This window comes from Akebia trifoliata, chromosome 11, assembly GCF_017979445.1.
Source record: "Akebia trifoliata isolate Shusen 1 chromosome 11, ASM1797944v1, whole genome shotgun sequence".
NCBI lineage: Eukaryota > Viridiplantae > Streptophyta > Magnoliopsida > Ranunculales > Lardizabalaceae > Akebia > Akebia trifoliata.
In genome coordinates, this window is record NC_141385.1 from 13511 (window position 1) to 34915 (window position 21405).

The 21405-nt window shown below is 33.6% G+C and overlaps 2 protein-coding genes across 7 annotated transcripts; one reads left to right on the forward strand and one right to left on the reverse strand.

Annotated features, from left to right (window-relative positions):
* Positions 1–592: 592 nt before the first annotated feature.
* Positions 593–11039, reverse strand: LOC147390055 (calcineurin B-like protein 3). Of its 6 annotated transcripts, none has more exons than XM_086459679.1 (11): positions 10882–11039; positions 9581–9679; positions 8041–8122; positions 7802–7956; positions 7102–7184; positions 6846–6905; positions 6427–6535; positions 6119–6171; positions 3984–4064; positions 1947–2059; positions 593–890 (listed from the first exon to the last, which is right to left on the reverse strand). In XM_086459679.1, exons 4-11 carry the CDS (start codon positions 7923–7925, stop codon positions 833–835), a joined length of 681 nt encoding a protein of 226 aa, XP_086315805.1. In that variant the 5' UTR covers positions 7926–7956; positions 8041–8122; positions 9581–9679; positions 10882–11039; the 3' UTR covers positions 593–832. The 6 variants fall into 6 exon arrangements, with proteins under 6 accessions (XP_086315805.1, XP_086315806.1, XP_086315807.1 ...); XM_086459680.1 differs by having other exon boundaries at positions 9581–9682; positions 10882–11026; XM_086459681.1 differs by lacking the exon at positions 8041–8122.
* A 7599-nt stretch (positions 11040–18638) lies between these two features.
* LOC147390056 (uncharacterized) lies at positions 18639–21262 on the forward strand. Its single transcript, XM_086458365.1, has 8 exons — positions 18639–19109; positions 19264–19363; positions 19510–19604; positions 19758–19876; positions 20077–20192; positions 20291–20406; positions 20507–20596; positions 20963–21262. The coding sequence occupies exons 1-8, from the start codon at positions 18886–18888 to the stop codon at positions 21039–21041; spliced, it is 939 nt and encodes a 312-aa protein (XP_086314491.1). The 5' UTR covers positions 18639–18885; the 3' UTR covers positions 21042–21262.
* The last annotated feature ends 143 nt before the right edge of the window (positions 21263–21405 follow it).

The following is a 21405-nucleotide window of genomic DNA, read 5'->3' on the forward strand; positions in this document are numbered from 1 at the left end:
TTACTAAAACATTGTTGATTTTATTTGTTGTGCTTTTTTGTGCTGAAAAATTGGAAGTTTTCAACATTTATGGAAGGAACATTTTTTGAAAATAATTCTGCATATATCATGATGTACCCTACGCTCTAAATTGTGGAATAATTTATTTCCTTATAAATATAAGGAATCAATTATGAACAATGATAAAAACAATACCAAGCTCAAGCCGCATTCTTGGAGATTCAAGTTAAGAGCAGCAGCTAATAAACCTGCATTGTTTCACCTGATCCGCTTTGTTAGTGATTAAATATCATTTGGTTTGTTACAGCACACCACAAAATCCAGAAACTTCTTGTCACCCTCTACAAGCTATATTAGAAAATTCAGGCCAAAAGATTTCCTTGCAGTCAAAAAAGGACCCGTACAAGTTACCTAGAAATCTAAACACAACAAATCCTCATCCCGATTGGTTGGATTAATTTTACAACAGCTTTTGACCATTGTCCCCCACACACACACAAACAAAAATAAAAATCTTTGGAATCTCAAAAATACAGTACGGATGTTTAACAAGAGAAAACAGTTAAAAAGTGCAGGGGCTCTCAATCCGCAATTATTTTTTTCTCATGGAGAACACTTAGATATGCATTTCTATTAATTTAAGTTGTCACCATCATCTACCAAAGAAAGTGCAGCGATTGAAAATAGAAAACACAAACTTCTTCCAAACATTCAGCAATCTGATACGAATGCTATTTCTGGGCCCTATAAACTTAAGGAGATAAACATTGTCTATAAATAAACAAACCATCTTTAACAAGGACCCACAGAACATCAAACTAGACACAAAACCTCAGGTATCGTCAACTTGGGAGTGAAATACAAAGCTTGGGAATGTAGTGGTGATGTCCCTGCTCAAGGAAAATGAAACAATTGTCAGAATAGAGTCTAAAGAAAAATGTAAAGCAAATTAATGAACTCTCTCTTGCTTTCTCATATACCCTTTGGATAAATTTTCTTTACACCTTTAGTTTAATAGGTTGGAGCTTTTAAAGGACACGGGCACGTGTGCCTTTGTTCGATACTACACACGTAGTTCAATGACATAAATCTAAAATATCTGATAAGACAACACATCTCAGTATAATCTACCAAGAGAATTTAGAATAAAAAGAATGCATCTAGTTAAGCTGGTATATTTCAATCATATCAACATCATCTAAGTAATAGGTTTTTTTTTTCTTTGAAAAGTATAATATATTGAAAAGGAAGGTGGGATACAAGAAACACGGAGGCCGAGAAAGCCTCACAAATAGCAACAAAGAAAAGAAAAATACAACATCAGTGATAACATAAAGAGTTCCATCTAAAAATAAAATCATCATAAGTAATCCCCCGGTATCTATATTCTGCTTGGACCAAAGATATAACAGGTAAGTGAGGTGACCAATCAACCTACCGAACAGAAATAGTGGGCCACATTTTGAAGGGTACATTATTTCACCACATCAAAGATGTTCAGTATAGGCTTAAAATTGAAGTGAAATTAAAAAATAAAAAATAAAATAAAATAAAAAATAGTTATGAAGTTCACAGCGCTGAACATGATGCAAGCATATGTTTTGGACTGAAACTTGACTTTTTCTCTACTATTTTGGACCTTAATAATCAGGCTGAAAATCCATGTAAAAATGGAAATTTTGTATCCCATGGTCCAGCACACTTTCGGTCTAGTTTTTAAGCCCAATCCAAGCATCCAAAAGGCCCAATATTTGTCCCATTACAAAGGGATTTTTGAGTATTTGAACAGCCCATCTAATGGACATTTTTATGCTATTGTACAATAGTAAAAGATTTTTTTCGTATAAGATCGGACCAGGCACTAGTGTGTCCCATGAATTTCATCCCTAAAATGGAAGAATTCTAAAATATAAAAAGAATTGAAGTGATATTAAATTAAGAATTACTTGAGGTATTGGAGGGTCATATTCTTCAAGAGAGATGGATGTCGCAAAACAAGGCTCCGCCACTCTTCCTTATCAATCTTCCCATCATGTTTCGTATCAGCTTCCTCAAAGGTCTGATCCATCAAAGCAAAGAAGAAACACAAAAATCAAACATCAACAGAGAAAATCAAACATATAATAAAGTTGACACTATTCCTCCAGAATAATAATATTGATGTATGCTGTAAACTGCATTGTAAAAATAGTATTCTGCTGAAATTCTGAAGCAAAAATTAAAAATTAAAAAAACTACTGTAGAAAGGAGAGATTGCAATTTACTAGTGTTCATTGTGTAAAAATTCTTTTTACAAAGCTTAGAAGTTCAAAATATCCCATGCCTCGATACCCCACAGATCATTATCAGTGTTCGGAACCATGCTCGACATTCAAATGAAACAAATGTGAAAATTTAAGGTCTCCTAATATTCAGCTCCTCATTCATGGCCTTCAAGCAGTATGGCTTTTTTTTTTTATATAAGAAAAATTTTATTGAAGGAAGGGAGGTCAAGAAGACCAGCCCAAACAGTACCTTCAAGCAGTGTGAATTACCCATGATCCCACCTAGTTCTCACTATATTGCAGACTTCAGTTGACTACTGAATATCTTTCTCTCTCAAGGTGTAGATAAGGATAGCTCGCTACTATGATAAAGGTAGTGCATGAAGATTTTATTATGAATTAGAGAAATTTTCTTCCCTACTCTTGCATTTTCTCTCTTCTGTTCAATAAAGTTGTTATTTCAGTAGTCAGAATATAATAAGATATGTTATATAAAGTTGTTATCAAACTTCAAATCCAGATTGGAGAAGAATAGACCAAAATATATTATATAAAACCAGCCACCTTTTCTTTTTCTTGATATGATAAGCTTTGTTTTTAATGAGACCAGTAACACGGTGCTGGCGGGAATCAAACTCAGGTCTATGGTATCATCACCCAAGGACTTTACCAACAAAGCCAGCTGGCAACAGTAAAAACTACTATCCTCAAAAGCAGCAATGATGAACACCCCGCCACTTCTGAATTGTAACAAACAAGGGATTGGACATTTGCTTTTTATTATTATTTGATTGGTTGTCGGGCATTTATTGTGTTAAATTCGGGTGTTTCTTCATCCCTACAACATTTAATGTGCACCCAACTGAGTACTGACTTCCCTGGAAAAATACGAAGTCCAGATTTCAGATGTGTCAAATATTGAGTAATCTTCATGTCAACCTCTCTAAAACTACTATCAAATGCACATATGTTTCCTCCTGCAGATATTTGAGAACTTCCTTTTCTTATTAAGATCTCTCCAACTGAGGCATGAACACAACTTTTTGTCCTTCAATAATCATAACATTGGCTCGCTACAAGTTCCTCCTCTGTCAACAATAATTCTGCCTGACCTCAGAGCTTTCTCCACTTAAATGTAGGCATCATCACAGACTTTCAGATTATAAAGATGCTTATGAAGCTGAGAATTGAATATTGCTTTTGAAAAACTCCCTATTCTATGCAGTTGATCTATCTAAAGCTAAGCTTTTGCTTTGGGCTAAATCTTGCATTCTTGCCTGTTGATCCAACCTTAATTACGATGACTTCCATTATACAAAAGATCAACATGGAGATAACATATACTAAAGCACCATAAGCTCTATACAGGAGAAATTTCAAAGGTAATCATATGCTTAATTTGACAAATAAAGATAAAAAGCAGATGACAAAAACCACAACCTAATTAATACTTGAAATAGGAGAAACTATAAACAGTAGCTTTGGCATATGCTCCATTTAAATAAATATTCCAGATCATTTACAGTGTTCATTTAGACTTCAAAAAGGTAAGACAGAGAACAGTAGAACAGAAAACACAAATAAGAACAACATAATATAACATGGAACTCCAGAAAAGATGCACAGCTAAAAGGCTGACTGGAGAAAATCAAGAAAATGCATATTAACAAAAAACCAAAACCAAAATGAAAATTAATCATTATCAAATTAAGGAGGCACCTTATCAATAATACTTTCTATCACATCATCCGAAAGATTCATTCCAGATTCAGCAAGTGTAGCCACTACCATTTGTTTCACCTACACAGAGAAGTCAATTAGGATAACCCATATTATAGGTGGAGATAAAAAAATAAAATAAACATCCAGTTAAGCAAATTCACGATCACCAGAAAAAAATAATCATGTACCATTCAAACTCTAAATGCCTAGAACTAAGCTCAAAGTAACATTCAATCCATCACAACCTCTCTACGTTCCAAGAAAATAGAGAAATGGAACAACAACAACAACAACAACAACAAAAAAAAGCAATCCACCATCAGAGAGAAAAAAACAAACCCATAATACCAGCAACTAATGATGAAAACTTCTGTAACTTCGGCGTTTATATCTCAACTAATGTAAACAAAGTGGAGTATGGTAAATATTTAGTTACATCAAAGGTTAGAAGTGACTAGGCAATTCTTTTATGTAAACAAGAACAATATCTGAACATTTACTCTATTTTCGGTTTGATTATATTGATACATTGTAGAATGTAATTTTTTTTCCAACCTCAAATATCTGGGATAAGGCTTTGATGACGATTATGTAGAATTTACTACTGGAATAGTTTTACTCTTAAGATCTTCCTCAAGGATGAAACTGAGATGGCCTACTAAAGACAAACTCTACCAAAAGGAAAACAAAATACTCTTCAATGAAAGATTTAATTAATTATCATGAACTTGAAGTGTCCAAAAATATCAGTTTTTTAAGATCAAAATTCAATTGTCTTCAGAGTTGAAAAAAAAAACCTCAAACAAAACACAGAAAAGGAGTAGAAACCCACATAAAAAACCAGCTTCCAATCTACCGTTCCTATCACACCATGCTCTGCTAATAAGTCAGCCAACTCATAGGCATTTCATAAGATACAAAATTATATGTCCTCATCTTCAATAAGGTAACAGCACAAAATAGTCTTGACTTAACAAAATATGTCATATTAGTGTTTCACTGGAGTAAGTTCCCAAACACCAAGTTACATCAGTACGAAAAAGCCACAGATCTTTCCATGGTTTGAACATCAGATTAATAGAAAAACAAAGGTATGTGATATATAAAATCTAACCTCATTTTTAAATCCAGGATGTGATTTCAGATGCAGAATAAGTACAAAAGTATTACAAAGTACAATCAATGACTAATATTCATTAAATTAGCAATTACAGCTTACATGTGTTGATAAGGCTGAAAAAGGATATGTCATTGCCAATAAGAACATCATGGAATATTGGATTAGAAGCAAACAAAGAAATGTGACATAATGCAATCTTTGTAAGAAAATCAGCATTTTAGAATCCAACAAGTGCTTTCAGATGCTAAATGAGTAATCAACTCTGTTACAATCTTCACAACAAACCATCACAGAGAAACATTTCTCAAATTAGCAATTAACAACTTGTATATGTTGATCACTTTAAACCCTAAACGGAAACGCCATTAGCAATAAGGAAGATTGAAATAAAAGCTAGACAGCAAGCACATATTGGCATTACTCTAGAGAAAATAACAAAACTGAATTGGCATTGACCAAGATGGTTGTAAGTGTCATTGCACATTTTTTCCAAGATACAATCAAAATTAATAAAAATATCCTAGGATGTATAAAGAACTACTTGGACTTTCTCAGAGTATTGGGATTTTGTAACTTGTGTAAGAACCGTCTAGAAAGGCCTAAAATAGCTGGAAACAGCAAAGACCTTTAATGTAGTCCAATTTAATAGTTGAGGACCAACATTTCAATTAATATTGTCTAATAGCATAAAGAAAACAAATGAGACATTCATTTTTTGTCAAAAAAAAAAAAAATTATAATAATCAATACTCACATGCATGACATACAATTTCTTGTCCTAAAGAATCAAACATAGGCATTCAAATAGTCAATCACCATACTTAGTAACCAAAGTAGTCAAGACATGCACAACAAATAAAATAAGTTAACCTGGTAACATTTGCAAGTTGGTTCAGCTGGTTAAATTTGTAAATTCAACTAAAACCTTAGGTCAGCATTTTTTAAAATTAACATTTTTTTCCACCACAATTTAAATGCTTGTGGTTGATTTATTCAAAATAACAATAGTTACCTCTTGTCTCTCAATGAATCCTTGCTGCTTCAGATCATATAGTTGAAAAGAAACTGCAATGAATAAAGTTTGACATTAGTGTAACGAGGGTCACAAAAATTACGCTGCAATCCAACCAATAAAACGAAGAAGAGGAACAAGAAGCTTCAATACAAGTCATATACTAAAGTTCCAGGAAGTTCATAACCATATTCCTTTACTTCTCTTTGTTGGCCAATCCATAGCCACACTTTGCGCATGAACTCCCATTAAAAAAAATCCCAAGATAAAGATTTTTTTTTTTTGAAAAAGAAAAATCTACTACTTACACTCAATCTTATCATCAATTGGAGCGTTGGGGTGAAAGACAGAAAGAGCACGTGCAAACTCTTCAAACCCTAATATTCCAATGTGTTTTGTATCAAACAAGTCAAATACCTGGAAAATTTGAACCAAGGGCAAACATTCATAATGAGAAGAGTTTCATGAAATTTTTTAACCTTGTCAGGCAAAGATTGACAAGTTAACTATATGTATGCAAGTGAGTGATTATTTTTGGAACAAAAAAAATTGATATATGTCAACATCTGGCTATAGAAGAATATTTATCAGAAAAAGGAAAAAAAAAACTGTAATAATAGAAAAAATTAAAAAATGGATCATGGGAGCCTATAAAATCAATAACTAAATGAAGTTGGACTTCCAATAAAATGAAACAAAGGGAAAGCTTTGGCGTGGCGGAAAATACCCGATCGGCAAATAAGCTTTCCTTTTTGTTCGTCTTGAATAAGGCCAATTGGAACTCTTCCTATAAGATTAATAATTGAAGTACAATCAGTCAGGACATAAAATGAGTCGAACAAAACCATAGGAGGAAAGAAATATCTCATCAATTTTTTTTTTCAATCAGTAAAAAAAATATCATCTCATAAGAAAGTCAACTAAAAAGCTATTACCAACTCTACGATGCAAACAAAATGACCTAAAGTAAGAAATATATCTACCTTGTTGATTAGACCGTCATCAATTACAGCACTGCTGATCTTCTTGAATAGCTCGTAGAGTGCTTCTATTTCGCTTACACTAACTGCAATAAGAACAATGGCAAAACAATACAATATAATCTGTTATTTTTTAGTGGTTGCATGTTAACAAGGAACAAAATAAAGCAGCGCAGAAGGATTAAGATGGGTCCTATGACTCAGTGATTATGATGATCAATACGTTGTTGTATTATTGATAATTCATTTTATCGGTAGTCAGCGGATCTAGAATGATGACCTTGCATTCCAATGGAAGGATCTTATCTCCTGCATTTTTCTTTGTTCTGGAATCGTGAGGCTCTCTCTCTCATCAACCCCTTTCCTTCTATTCCATTGGTCCCTTTAACTTAATTGCCCTTTTATTGATAATGAAATGAAACATTAATTGTAGATTATCCGAATGTTTTCAAAGGTAATTTAGTGTGTAAAGGTAATTGATTAAATTGACGCTCATGTGTTTGACCACTTCAAGTGGATTGAGGTAATAAGAAATGATCAAAAGACACATGCCTTAGCTGAAGATTCATATCTTAAAAGAGTTGAATTTTGACATCTGATTCATTTTTCCAACCCAAAAAAGTTGGGATAAAGCATAGATGATGGTGAAGATGATGATGCTGACATCAGAAAGAATATTTTTAGAAAATGGTGGATGACATACAGACTGTTTCTCTTGCAAGAATTTCTGGATCTTCAAGGCCCTTTGGTTGCATATACAAATCAAGATCACAACAACTTAAAAGGGAAGCAAAAAAATGCGTAAATCCCTCTAGGCACTGCAACATGATATTCCTCCCACGTCAGAACACTCCATACCTGTGCATAAGGAAAATATGAAGCTTTGTTCAGGCCACTTTAATAAAGACAAAAATCCATATATGGCTAGAAAACAGTAAGGACCTTTTGACCATTTACTGCTTCCAATAACCCAAGCCCGAATGCAAGGGATCATAGAAACCTGAGGGTGAACTCAAAACTTTACCTGTTGTTGACAATGAAATGAAGATGTTCATTATTGCCAGATCCTAAAACCCTTTCAACAGCTAAAGATAATTCAAGATTCCAACGGAAAAAAAAAATGTAAAAAATCGTATGCAGGATTAGAGTAAAATCCATGGAGATTAGAACATCATGTTATGACATTCCCAACCCTAAGTTGGAAAATATCTCGTGGAATGCAAGATATAGACTTTTTGCCTAGAATGAAATCCTCATACATTATGCGTATAAAAGAATACAAGATATATACCAAAAAAACAGAGAAAAGATTAATCGCTTACAAACAAGTATCAATAAGAATCATCCTCCTCTTATCCATGCATATATAGAAAATATATAATTTAGATCTTACAAAAAATGGCAAGCTTCTTTATGGCTGGGTGGCTTTTGGGATTCGTTGATCTCTTTTCAATTTGTTCTATCCAAACAGAAATTCTTGATAATGAGCAAGAAAAAGACTTTAATGATGCATAACAGAGGAGAAAGAAGCCATAAACAAAAACAAATGAAATTAATGGAAAAGAATGAAATAGCAAGTCAAATGCACAAAAATGCGAGACTAATATGGTTGAATTATCCAACTAAAATAAATAACAACAAATGCTGCTATAATAGGGGAAAAATCACATCTTGATCAAAACAGACCTAATATCTTTATCCAAGTATAATAATAAAAGAACGAAGTACTAGATCCATAGCTGGACCCCATAAAAAGTTCTCCAAGTTCCTTTTTCAGATGTATGAAAACCAACAATAATTAAAATGAGATAACAAACTGGAAATTATATACTAAAATACCACCTACTGGTCGATGCCTAGAATATTGTATCATGATGGCATCTAGAATTTTCTTGGATGCAAATCACCAGATCCTTCCAACTTAAATCCCTGTAATGGGTTTCCTTAAAACTAGACAACCCCTCTATCATCTATGCAGTTGTCATAATAGCTGTTAGATTACGGAACTTAAGTAACCAAAAACACATGCACAACATAAAATGAATGCAAAATAAATCCTCATCGGACCAAATTTCTAGCTAAATGGAATATATTCCTGTACCACTAGAGAGTTCTACATGGTTGGCATTCATCTTATCCACATGCTTTGCTAATGAAAAATCCATTGTCAAAGTAACATACACGACATAAACAAGTCATACAACAAAAACTATATATATATATATAAGGAAAAATGGCACATTTGGACAGATGGAGTCTCATCTTTCTAGCATTCATTAGCTGGAAAGACAAATGTCACGAGAACGAAGACATCTATAGATCTGCATAATCAATAATTATTTGCTTGGAATAATAGAAATATACCCTTATTGATGTGGTCCTCTATTCAATTATGTCTTAACAAAATGATCGCAAAAAATAACAATAGCAAAAAAAAACAAAGAAAATAAATAAAGAGATCAAAGATGCAAACATGACATACCAATTTACATGGTTCCCTCTAGGATTGAGGTACATCTACGGATCCACACCAATTTCACTATGATCAAAGATCCAGAATACAACGCTTTCCCGTAGGATACTGCTACAAATACCGCTAACGAATTAGGGTTAACAACCAACTAAAGCAAAAGTACGAGATATCGATGAAAATTGGCTTGATTAATAGTAACTCCTTGTTAACTAGTACCATCAGGCTCCACAAAGCATAACAAGCGCAGCACCCTACCTTGGGACTTGACTGCCTAATACTTCTACTTGTACATGCATGAGCTACAAATATTGCTACCAGATATTTTACTCCTAACTTTTTTCTATATGTCTAGATTCAATGATTGCATCAAAATCCATAAGTCCAAAACGGTGAGTCGTGACGACATTGGTGATTCTTATAATCAATGCATGCAAAGGTAACCAAGAATCACATTTTCTGATAAATTCGATTATTATTGCTTTCCTCGCACGTGAGAAACCTCACTTGGAGATTTATCCTTAAATTCTACTATGCCATCAAATCTGGCACCTAAATATAGAAACTTTCTATACTCAATTTCTTCACATATCGCAAAATGCAGCCATTCCAATACATGCGTGCAACGTGTCCTGGCTAACCTCGAACGCATTCATGCATGTAAAAATAGCTTAACGAATTCAGATAATGTGCCCTAGACTAGCCAGCAACATACCCATAATTATACATTTTTCATCAGATTTGAATGATCCCCTTCTTTCTAAAACATCTTAATATTGTTGGTGTTAAAATGTTCAGACACCCAACAATTAAACAAACCGGAATTCCGAACATTCTCCACTGATCACATCTACCAAAACCCTAAAATTTGAAGTTCATCCAACATAAGCGATTAAATATACACTATAATCGGGACAAAATACAATTAGAGTACCTTCTACACTCTCTCGCACTAATTTAAAACGCATTAAACTTAAATAATTAAATTGATAAACCTACAGATCTTGACATGCAAAGAACTGCAACACACAATCGTTCACGAAAGTAGCAATTGGTATCAGAATCCGATAAGAGAACTTTAGTTACGCAGTATAAAAAAAAGTTACAAAAACAGGAAATTGAACTCTTGGATCCAGAGAAGAGATCAAACAAATGGGGGGAAAAGCAAGATTTCAGAAAAAAAAAAAAAAAAGAACCAAGTGAAGAACATAGAAAACAGATGGAAAGAAAGAACAAACGAGGAATCGAGCTGGAATTTTGAAAAATAAAAAAAACATGTTATCTGAGTTAGAAACAAGGGAGAAAAAGCTTACCTTCAGAGGAAACATGGCGGAGACGAGTCGAAGAGAAACATTTCTCTCTGTGACTCCTTTTCCTCTTGCAGAGGTGATGATTGATTGATTGAGGTGGAGAGAGTCAATAATTAGTTTGTTTGAGTGTTTTATCGACAGAAAGAAAGATTTGTTAAACAATGCAGGAACGTAAGTAAGACGGACACAGCAGGGACGTCATCTCACGCTAAAAACCGTTAGATTTTCTCGATACACAAATAGATTAATTTCAAGAGTGATTCATGGACTTAACCTTGGGCGTCTCTACAAGTCCGCTAAAGCAGATAATATCGTTTCCCTTGTAATCCAAATTAATTTAAAATGGTCGTTTATCTTGCCAAAACTGTAGCAGCGTACTGAAGGATCTATACCGTTTGATTTTTTTCCTTGAGATTTTATTTATTGGTCATCAACGGCGTGGATTTTAGGCCGTAGATGCTTCGGTGTCAATCATAGGAGTGTACTTAACTGTTAACGCTGGAAGTACGACGATATAAAAAATAATAAAATAATAAAAAAGCCATAAAATATGTTCTTCGTTGGCATTGTGGGCCCACAAATATGGGGATATCGATGGACTGGATCAGGTAGGGCTTGATATGGGACGATTTTCGAGTCTAATAATCTAATCTTAAAGCTTTCCCCAACTTTTTTTTTTTTTTTTGGGCTTGGGCCAAAAAGGAATAAAAAAAAGTGGAAAATTACTTGATTCCTCCTAAAGAGGGATTTCTTTTAATTTTTTCTAGGAAAAAGAATGGTCCATTTAGTAATTTTCTTTCTTAATGCCCCCTTTACCTCTTTGAATCGGTGATATTGATGATTAAATTTGTCAAAATCCACGATTCAAATCATTTTTGTGATTAAACTTTGATTCAATCTTCAAGAGCCACCTTTCACAACAGTCAAAGATCAATGACTGCAAATCGTCGATCTCACTGCTTGAATATAAATCATCGAGATTAATTATTCAAACTGTCATGACAAATTTTACTACAAGTATCAATCTCAACATTTGAGATCAACTGTTTGAATTGTCATTTTCGACAATTTGAATTTGACTTTTTATTGGGGTGACGGATATTAAGATTAATAAAGAAAAATTTTACAAATTAGATTGTTAAAATACTGCCCCGAAACTCTAGGTGCATTTAAAAAGATTTCCATGTTGGAAGTTTTTAAATTTCTCTTTCTTTTTCAAAAAACAAAAAGGTTGGAACCCTTTTATTTTTTCAACCCTAATATTTACATCTTCATTTTAGATACGATATATTTACCAAAATCCAATAAAATTCATTTTGCCTGGCCAAATGGATGTTATTGCTTATTTTGTAAGAACAAGACCTTTTATAAGGATACAATCATGCTTTATTGTAGATGCTCGAAATCGATTAATAACACTGGGCTCATGCGTTGTCTATTTACTTTATCCTACCCTTATTCCTCATTACTGTGGGTTTGTATAGTTTTGATTTTTAATATCACAGAGCATCTATTAATTTCAGATTACGTTGCTCAGTCACTAGATCATATTTTATTTACATAATAAATATCTGGTTAGATTATTAAAAAAATTAATTATTCTAACAAAAACCCAATTAACTCAATCAGTTTTATTGACTCAGCCATGAAATCTCGAACATGTTATATCGACAATTAATGTATAGGCTCCTCTCCCAATGATGGGTCCATTGTTAGCGATTTTACAAATAATTCACAAATTGTAACCAATTGAATAATATAATAATTGATGAGAACTTTTGTCCAATTAAAATCCTTGGAAAATTTTGCAACATTTTTACATTTTTCAAATTAATTCATATGGAATCTTAGACAAGTATTATAATATATAGCCTTCTAACTCTCTCAATTGTGGTCCTATAGTTAGCAATTCAACAAATAATTCACAAATTATAAGTCTTGGATGTATGTTTCCGTGATTTTCAATTTAAAAGGACAATATGCAAGCTTTCGATCAAAGAATTCATCAATGAGATGTCTGGAATTGATTACCTCGAACAGTAGGCAACAACTGCACCAGTTCATCTCAACATTTGAATGTTAATCCTATTTCAAGTCGTGAAATTATAAATAAAAAAATAAACGAATGAAGACGCAAAATATAACAAGATTTAATGTGGTTCGGATTTGGATGGTGCTTACATCCATGGATGAGATGAAAGTGATTCGATATTCTTGAAAAAGAAATTATAGAATGGCCATTCTCCCAATACCTCAAACATCCAAATCCCAAAACCTAGGTTTCTTTTCTTTCAAAAGTCATGTGTATTTTTTTCTCGTTTTAAACAAGTTTTTTTCAACAAAAACAAAAACTAAACATTTTTTTTTTAATGTAGGATTTGATACATAAAAGAATTTGGTGATTCATAAATGTAGGAATATTGGATTTGATAATCATATCTTGATGTTATGATTTTCATTTACTGTCAATAGTTCATTATTTTGAAAAAAATATAAGTTGATGACTATACCTTTTTTTTTGGCATCATAACATGTATAACTATGTTTAAGAACATGTTATATTTGAAATATAGAATAAATTAAAATAAATATCTTATGTATTATTAGATATATACATTTTTCAAAAATATTGAAATATTTTTTATATTTTATGTTCCATCTTTTTTCTCGTTTTTTTTTCCTATTTTCTGAAGTTTTAACCTTGTTATTTCACCCGTACTCCCAACTTTGTGACCATGCCTGTAATCCTAAAGCGAGTTACAATTACATATCTATATCTACAAGCAGAATATGAACCAGATTTAATCACAATAGGCGATGATGTATTACATAAGATGGTAATAATAATCAAGAGCAACAAGGAGTAAAAATATCTATTTATTTTCAATGCCTTTAATTGTGAAAGTATGAAAAGCATGTTAACCTTGCTAGTAGAAACGTACACCTTAGTATGAAATGTAAACTTTTCCAATGAAGGATTACAAACGCCCTCATCATTGACATAGGATCCATACTAGTTGGAATTTAGGTATTGTGGGATACTAAAAAGATTGGATCTTAGCTTTACCATAACAAAGCAACCATGCATGGGAGAATAGAATGTGTGCAGAACTGGCAGAGACGTGTATGATAGGTCCATCAAGGCAATCCTCATGAAGGTAGTGCAAGAAGCTACTGATTCCAGGAGCAACATCTAACCTTGCTCTCCAAGGAAGGTTCTTGACCTGGAAAGCAAACCCAATCAACCTTTTGTTTCTACAATATAACTGTTATGAGTAATAAGAAACCCAAAAGCTTTTGAAACTAAATCCATTCCAATGAAATGGACAAGTTGAGCTTAACCTTTAGAGCATCTCCAACGTAGCACTCTCTACCCATACCCAAAAATGAGTCTTTTAAGTATTGTGGGTAGCAATTATGGGTATCCATATGAGATGCACTCCAACCTTAAATCAATGCAAATTTAAAATTTTCTGAAATTAATTTTTTTTTTTTTTCAACATAACTACCTGAATTTTTTCCATCCAAAAGAAATGGGTAACCAAGTGGGAGTAACTTTTTCTGGTTTCGAAAATGTCTAGACCGACAAAATGATGAGGGACAGGTCTTGGGTTGGAAACACTATTTTTGGTCTCCACTACCCAAAACAATAGTGGGAGTGGGAAGGTAGAGGGATGAGTCCTGCCTTGGAGTTGCTCTTATTGCATTATTCATTCATAAATAACTAAGAGGGTATTCAAGTTTTGTGCCTCGGAGTTCAAAGGTATCAACACCCAAACCACAAATTGACAATTTCACTGAGCTTGACCCTTGAAATCGTTCTGTTAATTAAAACCGTAACTCGCCAATGGTTACTTGAGTATAACATCTCAGATTTTTTGAACTAAGTTGGGATATATATTAAACCAATGTACAGATTTAACAAAGTCCAAAAACATGTTACTAAAAGTCATTCTCACATTGACATTTGGAATGATTAATGTAAATTAGAAGTGAATCAAATAAAATAAAAAAATTCAAATACTGAAGATCAAATGAACCAAATTCTTGCCTGTGTAAGCAACCAATGCAATGTTCTGTAATCAAGTGTAATAATATCAAGCACACAAAAAAGGGCTCCAACAATCACGAATCTCAAATAATAAAATTAGAGACTTAATTACAAGTGTAGGCAATTGATGCTATGGCTTGTATTTAAGTGTATATATAGTACCGAGCAAATTAAAAGAGCTCCACAAACCATGATAATCTCAACAAAACAAAAAAAAAAAATACAGCACAATCCAGTAATATTTTTAGGAAAAAACTTAACAATAGAATGTAATTAGAGTTAATCCAGTAATATTTTTTTTTTTAAAAAAACTTTACAATAGAATGTAATTAGAGTTAATCCAGTAATATTTTTAGAAAAAAAAACTTAACAATAGATGTAATTAGAGTTGAATCATGATAATCTGACTACCCCATGTGGCAAACTCAATCAACTAACTTTATGTGACAAGCTCAGAAACCGTTGATCTGTGTGCTTCTTGGTATTCATGATTCTACTTCCCCATAAAAAATGTATCCCAAGGGAATCATATTTACTGAGGAGCACAGATCAATGGTTTCCGAGCTTATCATGTCAGGTAATCGATTGAGTGTGTCATGTGGGGTTGTCAGATTATCACGACTGATTAGAGCTATACACTCACTTTCCAAGTCAATACAAAATGACTTCCATGAAGAATTGGGTGGTTGTTGAAGTTTCTTACCACCCGTCGCTTGAGACTGTTCACATTCATGTTAGTATACAAATTTCTATGTTATTCGAGATACCTCCTTATAGTTTCAAACGGGTGACATGACTTTGGCCTCACACTCACAAATGCCCGACCTTGAAAATTGCAAAGCCACAACGACACAAAAATATCCTTTTTTATTATGTAATCTTCGAAAACATTCTAATTAATATTTCAAATTACAAATAAGCCCTATTGATACATATGTGTTTGCACATGTTGTCTTCTAGTATAAAATAACTAAAGTTTGCCTCTTTGGGGTTAAATGGGTAAAAGAGAAAAAATAATATTAAGAAAGGGAGGGGAAAAGGAAAGATAATAAAATTAGAGAGGAAATATTGAAAAGGGGAAGAAGAAGAAAAGCAATAAAATTGAAGTATTATTGAAAAGGAGAAAGAAGAGAAATGCAAAGGTAAAAGTTATCTTCGAAATATGTTTTTTTTATGTGTATAAAGATTGAGACAAAGGAGTAAGTTCTAACATCATGTTTTATTATATAGATGAAAAATGACCAAATAAAAATTCGTACTTTTTATTCCCCAATGGTTTCAAACCAATGACATTCACCTTGTCCTTGGTTTTCTCTTATAGATTAATTGATAATGGCCTTTAAAAACCTTTAATTTTTCTTCCCCCATTCTTCAAACCCGTGACATATCCTTGACCCCATTCATCCATCTTCTATCGACTAATTAAAATAATATAAAAGGTCCTCAATTTTCTTATCAAAATCAGTCCTTTTCAATTTCCTTAATAATTAAGTTGATGGAGATGATGACATCAACATGACTGTTAGGATAAGAGGAAAAACACATTTTTTCTTAAGCTCAATTACCATCTTCTAAGGATTAATACACTTTTTCTTCGAGGCATTTTTTTTTAGGGGAGGGGGGGAATCCCTAATAGCCCAATGGTTATGTTGATGGAAGGCCTCAAGGCCCTCAACCAGGGGTTGAAAGTAGCATTTTCCAAAGAGTTGTGATAATCTGACTACCCCACGTGGCACACTCAATCGACTCTCCTGACATGAGAAATTCAGGAACCTTTCACTTGTACGCCTTGAGATACACATCTACACTTCCCCATATTAAACAAAGTGTACTCCGAGCCGTACAGATCTACGATTCCCAAAGTTTTCACATGAGGAAATAATATCTTATCCCTCACACTAAATATGTCTATCCTCTATAGTAAAAGACGTTAGTTGCGAAGTAGCTGATGAACAGTGTTTTGTTTTGTTGCTTGTTTCCGTTACTATCCATTGATGGAGACACAAGAATGCTCAAATGGGTGAGATGTATAAGCCGACCTCTTTAATTTGGGCTGGGTTTGGACTGAATAAAAGCAGGCCCAAATCGGCCCATTGACAGTCCTACTCTCCTGCCCTCAACGCCCTACAATAAAGGGTTTAGTAACCTCTGCCTTTGACTCGGTCAAATTTAAGGGAGCAGATCCTCTATCTACAATGTAGATTAATAAAAATAAAAAAAATCAGTCTTAGATCTGATTTAACAAAATGGACGGTCATTTTATTTCTACAATATCCAACACTTAGAAAATGGACGGTCATTGAACCTCTAATGTTCAATCAAATTTAACCAGTGTGTTTTTTTTTTTGTATCTAATTGACGTGGCACACTGATAACCGTTAAAAAGTGCTACAGGAAAGAGTCCATATGCTCCTCCCACACCATAAGGCATGACTCTCCCTCCTGGCATACTCCAGTGACTCTCATGACATGGGGTGTGCCAGAACTATAGACATTATGCCTCGGGATACATAACCACACATCCTCATAAATTTGTGTTGTTGTGTATCCCAACGAAAGGAAATCTATGGTTCTAACACACCCCACGTTAAGGGAATCAATTGAGTATGTCACGTGGGGGAGTTAGATTATCACGACTCTTCAAAGAATTATTGCTTAAAATATGAGTCGATATCATATGCGCCCACAATGGAGGATTGAAACCCTCCTCCAACACCTCATCACATGCCACGTTAGTGACAATCCCAGGAAAACTTCAACCAAAAAAAAAAAAAAAAAAAGTTGTGATAATTTGACTACCCCACCACATCCCATCGACTCTCTTGACGTGACAAGTTTGGGAATCACATATTTGCATCCCTCAAGATACGTGGTTCTCTTGGGATATATATTTTTATGGGGAAGTGCAATTTTGTACTCTTAAGATTATAAATCTACAATTTCCAAACTTGTGGGGTAGTTAGATTATCACAATTCTTTAAAAAGAAAGATATTTTAGGCGTCATTCACTTGGATTGTGGCTAACTGGCACGTGTTGAGATGTGGGAGGGAGGGTTTCAATCCTAAGAACGGATCCTCTGCCGTAAGTTTTCCCTGCAGTATGCTATAGTGATATCAAACTATTGAAAGACAGCCACGTCCCGTAGCCCAGAAAAACTATTTCGTTAAAAAATTGGAGGTCATAGACCGTCCACTTCAATCAAAGCCTTCATTTGACTCAAAGAATTGTATTTTTTTCAAAAAAAAAAAAAAAAAATCAAATCAAATCTGATCTACACCATGATCCATACAAGACCTAATTGTTTGATTTTGTTTTCAAGATTTCAATCCCTACTAATTAAAAGTCACTATAGGGAAGGAAGACACCGTACATGGGATCGCTCCCTTCAATCCTCCACCCTGGGTGTATACAATCCGGACTTAATATTTCGGATTTAAAATTTGAGTCTTTATAATGTATCTCACTAAGTGGCATACTTAAATGACTACATAAAGTGGACAAGTTTGGGAACAAAACAGTAGATCTGTACTCGGTTCCCTTGGGATACACTTAAAAAAAAAAAAAAAAAAAAAAAAAAATGGGGAAGTGCAATCGTGTATCCGGAGGCATTCAGATCTACGGTGTCTGAAATTGTGAAGTGATAGAGTCAGTTGAGTATGCCACGTGGCGAGTCATATATTATGAATAGTCTTAAAATTTCCTTGGACAATGGCTTGCTTATGTGGCAGGTATTGATCAGGTGTGGGAGGTTGCACAGGATCTGGACTCGGAAAAGGAAAAGGAAAAGGTCAACACCACCTAAGTTTTACCATTATTCTCTCAACAAACCCAACCCAACCCATAAGTTATATACGTGGTCAAAAAGGAATCAATCCCATGCATTATAAGCTACATTAATTTCCATGAAGGAAGGTATGTATGTAATGCATGTGTGAGATTTCAAAGAGAGAGAGAGATGAAGGAGGCTCACCTTCGTACGTTTGGAGATATGTTAATTGTGAAGTTTTTCATGGACCAATTCATTCTAATTTTCCCCGTCTCCTCCTATGCCACCGAAGAATTCTATCCGCCAGTATTCCTTATCATAATTACTGCGATTCTTGTGGCCATGTTGTTTGGTATTGTACCTAACTTACTCTACGACAATAAGGAAATTCTCAATGCTATTGTTCATCAAGAGTGAGAGCTCCTCCTCCTCCTCTTCAATTTCAAATCTCTACTTCTTGTCATCGACATACATTAATTAATTAATTACTCTCTTGTGTCTGTGTGGTGTGTTGTAATTATAAGTTTGGCGTGGCACTAGAACTTAATTACCTTTGTGTGTTTTCAGACTTCGATGGTTGGTGGATTACGCTGTTGGAGTTACTTTCTTGATCGTGGCAGTGTTGTTTGCGTATATGAGCTTCACTCCATGCTCCAATAACGACAACGTATGTACATCAATAATTAATTGGACTTTTCTCATTCAACATAACCCTTACGAATATTCTTCAAGTTTTTTTTTTTTTTCAATTCTAAAGTGTATATTGTGTGGGGGTTTTGAGTTTAAAAGTTTTTATTCATTTATTTTTTTCAGCAGAATTTTGCGTTGTACACTGCAGCATTATCAACTATCTACTTCACAATTTTTCTTCGACTCGTCAACAATGTGCTTAGTATTCCTCTTCTAATGTAATTTCTATAACTTATTTAATAATAAATTTGTTTCTATAACTTAGTATTCCGGAATATTTACCACTTTTTTCCGTTTCATTAGAGAGAGTTGGTCTTTAATTAATTAATGTTAAAATGGTTTATGTGTTCTTATGTTGTTTTGAAAAATAGGAATTTTCTGTTGCAATTGCTTGCAACAATTCCATTCTTGATGGCGTATTTTGAACCTACAACCATCATTGTTCCACAGCCACTCGTTGAATATATTGGGCATGAGATTTTGGAATTAGGTAATTAATGGATACTTATACTTTGTGACATGATTGATACGTATTGATGGTACCCATTGAATATTTTGCTAGTACGACGTATTATTATTTGTTAACATCCATGTCTTTACAAGTGGTTATCAAGTAAAAATGTTGCATTCCGTATAACTGTACAAATTCAATATTTGAACGATAATTTATTTTCTTCTTCATATGGACAGGATTTATATATAAACTATACTTGGGACTTTTGATGGTGTTTTGCTCAAACTCACTCAAATTTCATTCTGCCATTAGTGGCCTTGGCATTGGACAGACGGTTATTATTACATTTGCCGTAAGAATAACAACAACTTGTATAAATTATGCAATCATGCTTGCATTCTTTATTTTGAATGCTGGGAATTGATTAATAACGCATGTCCGTGATAACAGATCTCTATATATATTGTTACCTCCACAAAAATTGAGTGGAAAATGCTTCACTTTATGTCTCTCCAGATTCTCCAACCCGTATTCATCTTGATAATTCCCTTATTTACTTTGAACTGGTAAATTTTAAGTAATCTATCAATTACAGCTTGCATTTAAGCGATTCTCCTAACATATGTGTAATTGTTGATAATATTTTCTATCTTTTGGCCATTATAGGTATTCTTCTTCAGTAATTTCTTCTGGTGATATCTACACTTATTTCGCTGGAATGAGTTTGGCGATAGGTGGCATATTAGGCCACCTCAGGTTGGTTCCTTTCATTGCAATCATACCAGATAGAGATATGCTGTAGATCAATTTAATCAAATTATCATGCAAAACCTAATGGAATGAAAGATGAAAAATTAAACTTAATTTATTCAATATTACGCATACTTACTTACATTTTTTCCCCCTAATTATAGCTTCACTTTATGGTATCGAAATGAGACACTTTGATGATATCATATAATATTTTTGTGCATGTCTAAAAATGACTGTCTTGCTATGTGTCCAAAAGTACAAGTTCTAAGATAGCACAAGTATGCAGTATGAGCACAGTCCTAGAAAACATAAATCATTGTGTTTTGGTTCCATGTTTATTAAATTGAGCAATTGACTTTGTTTTTCCAGTGAGACACTTCTAATCTTCTTTTTGCCCCAAGTTCTTGACTTCCTCACTTCATGTTTGCGGGTATGCTCATTAAATTGAAGAGATGTTTGGAGATCTTTGTTTCCAAGCATGCATCTGAGTTGCAACTTGTTTTTTTTTAATCTCAGATTTTTGGTTTCTTCAAATGTCCACGATATCACTTGCAAAGGTAGGTGGGTTTGGTTTAATTTTTCACATTTCAAGTCTAGCCTTTGCTTAAGAAATATGGAAGTTGCTTGATATTAAATTTCCTTGGTTATATATTGGCCTCCCCAGCTTAGATCCTGAAGCAGAACAATTGATTGAAACAAATGATGGATTAATGCTTGTGGATATCTTCTTAAAATGGTTTGGCCCGGGCTCAGAGCGTTCAATTCTCTGTGGATTTCTTTTGTTCCAGGTTTCTTTTCAACTCCACTACTTG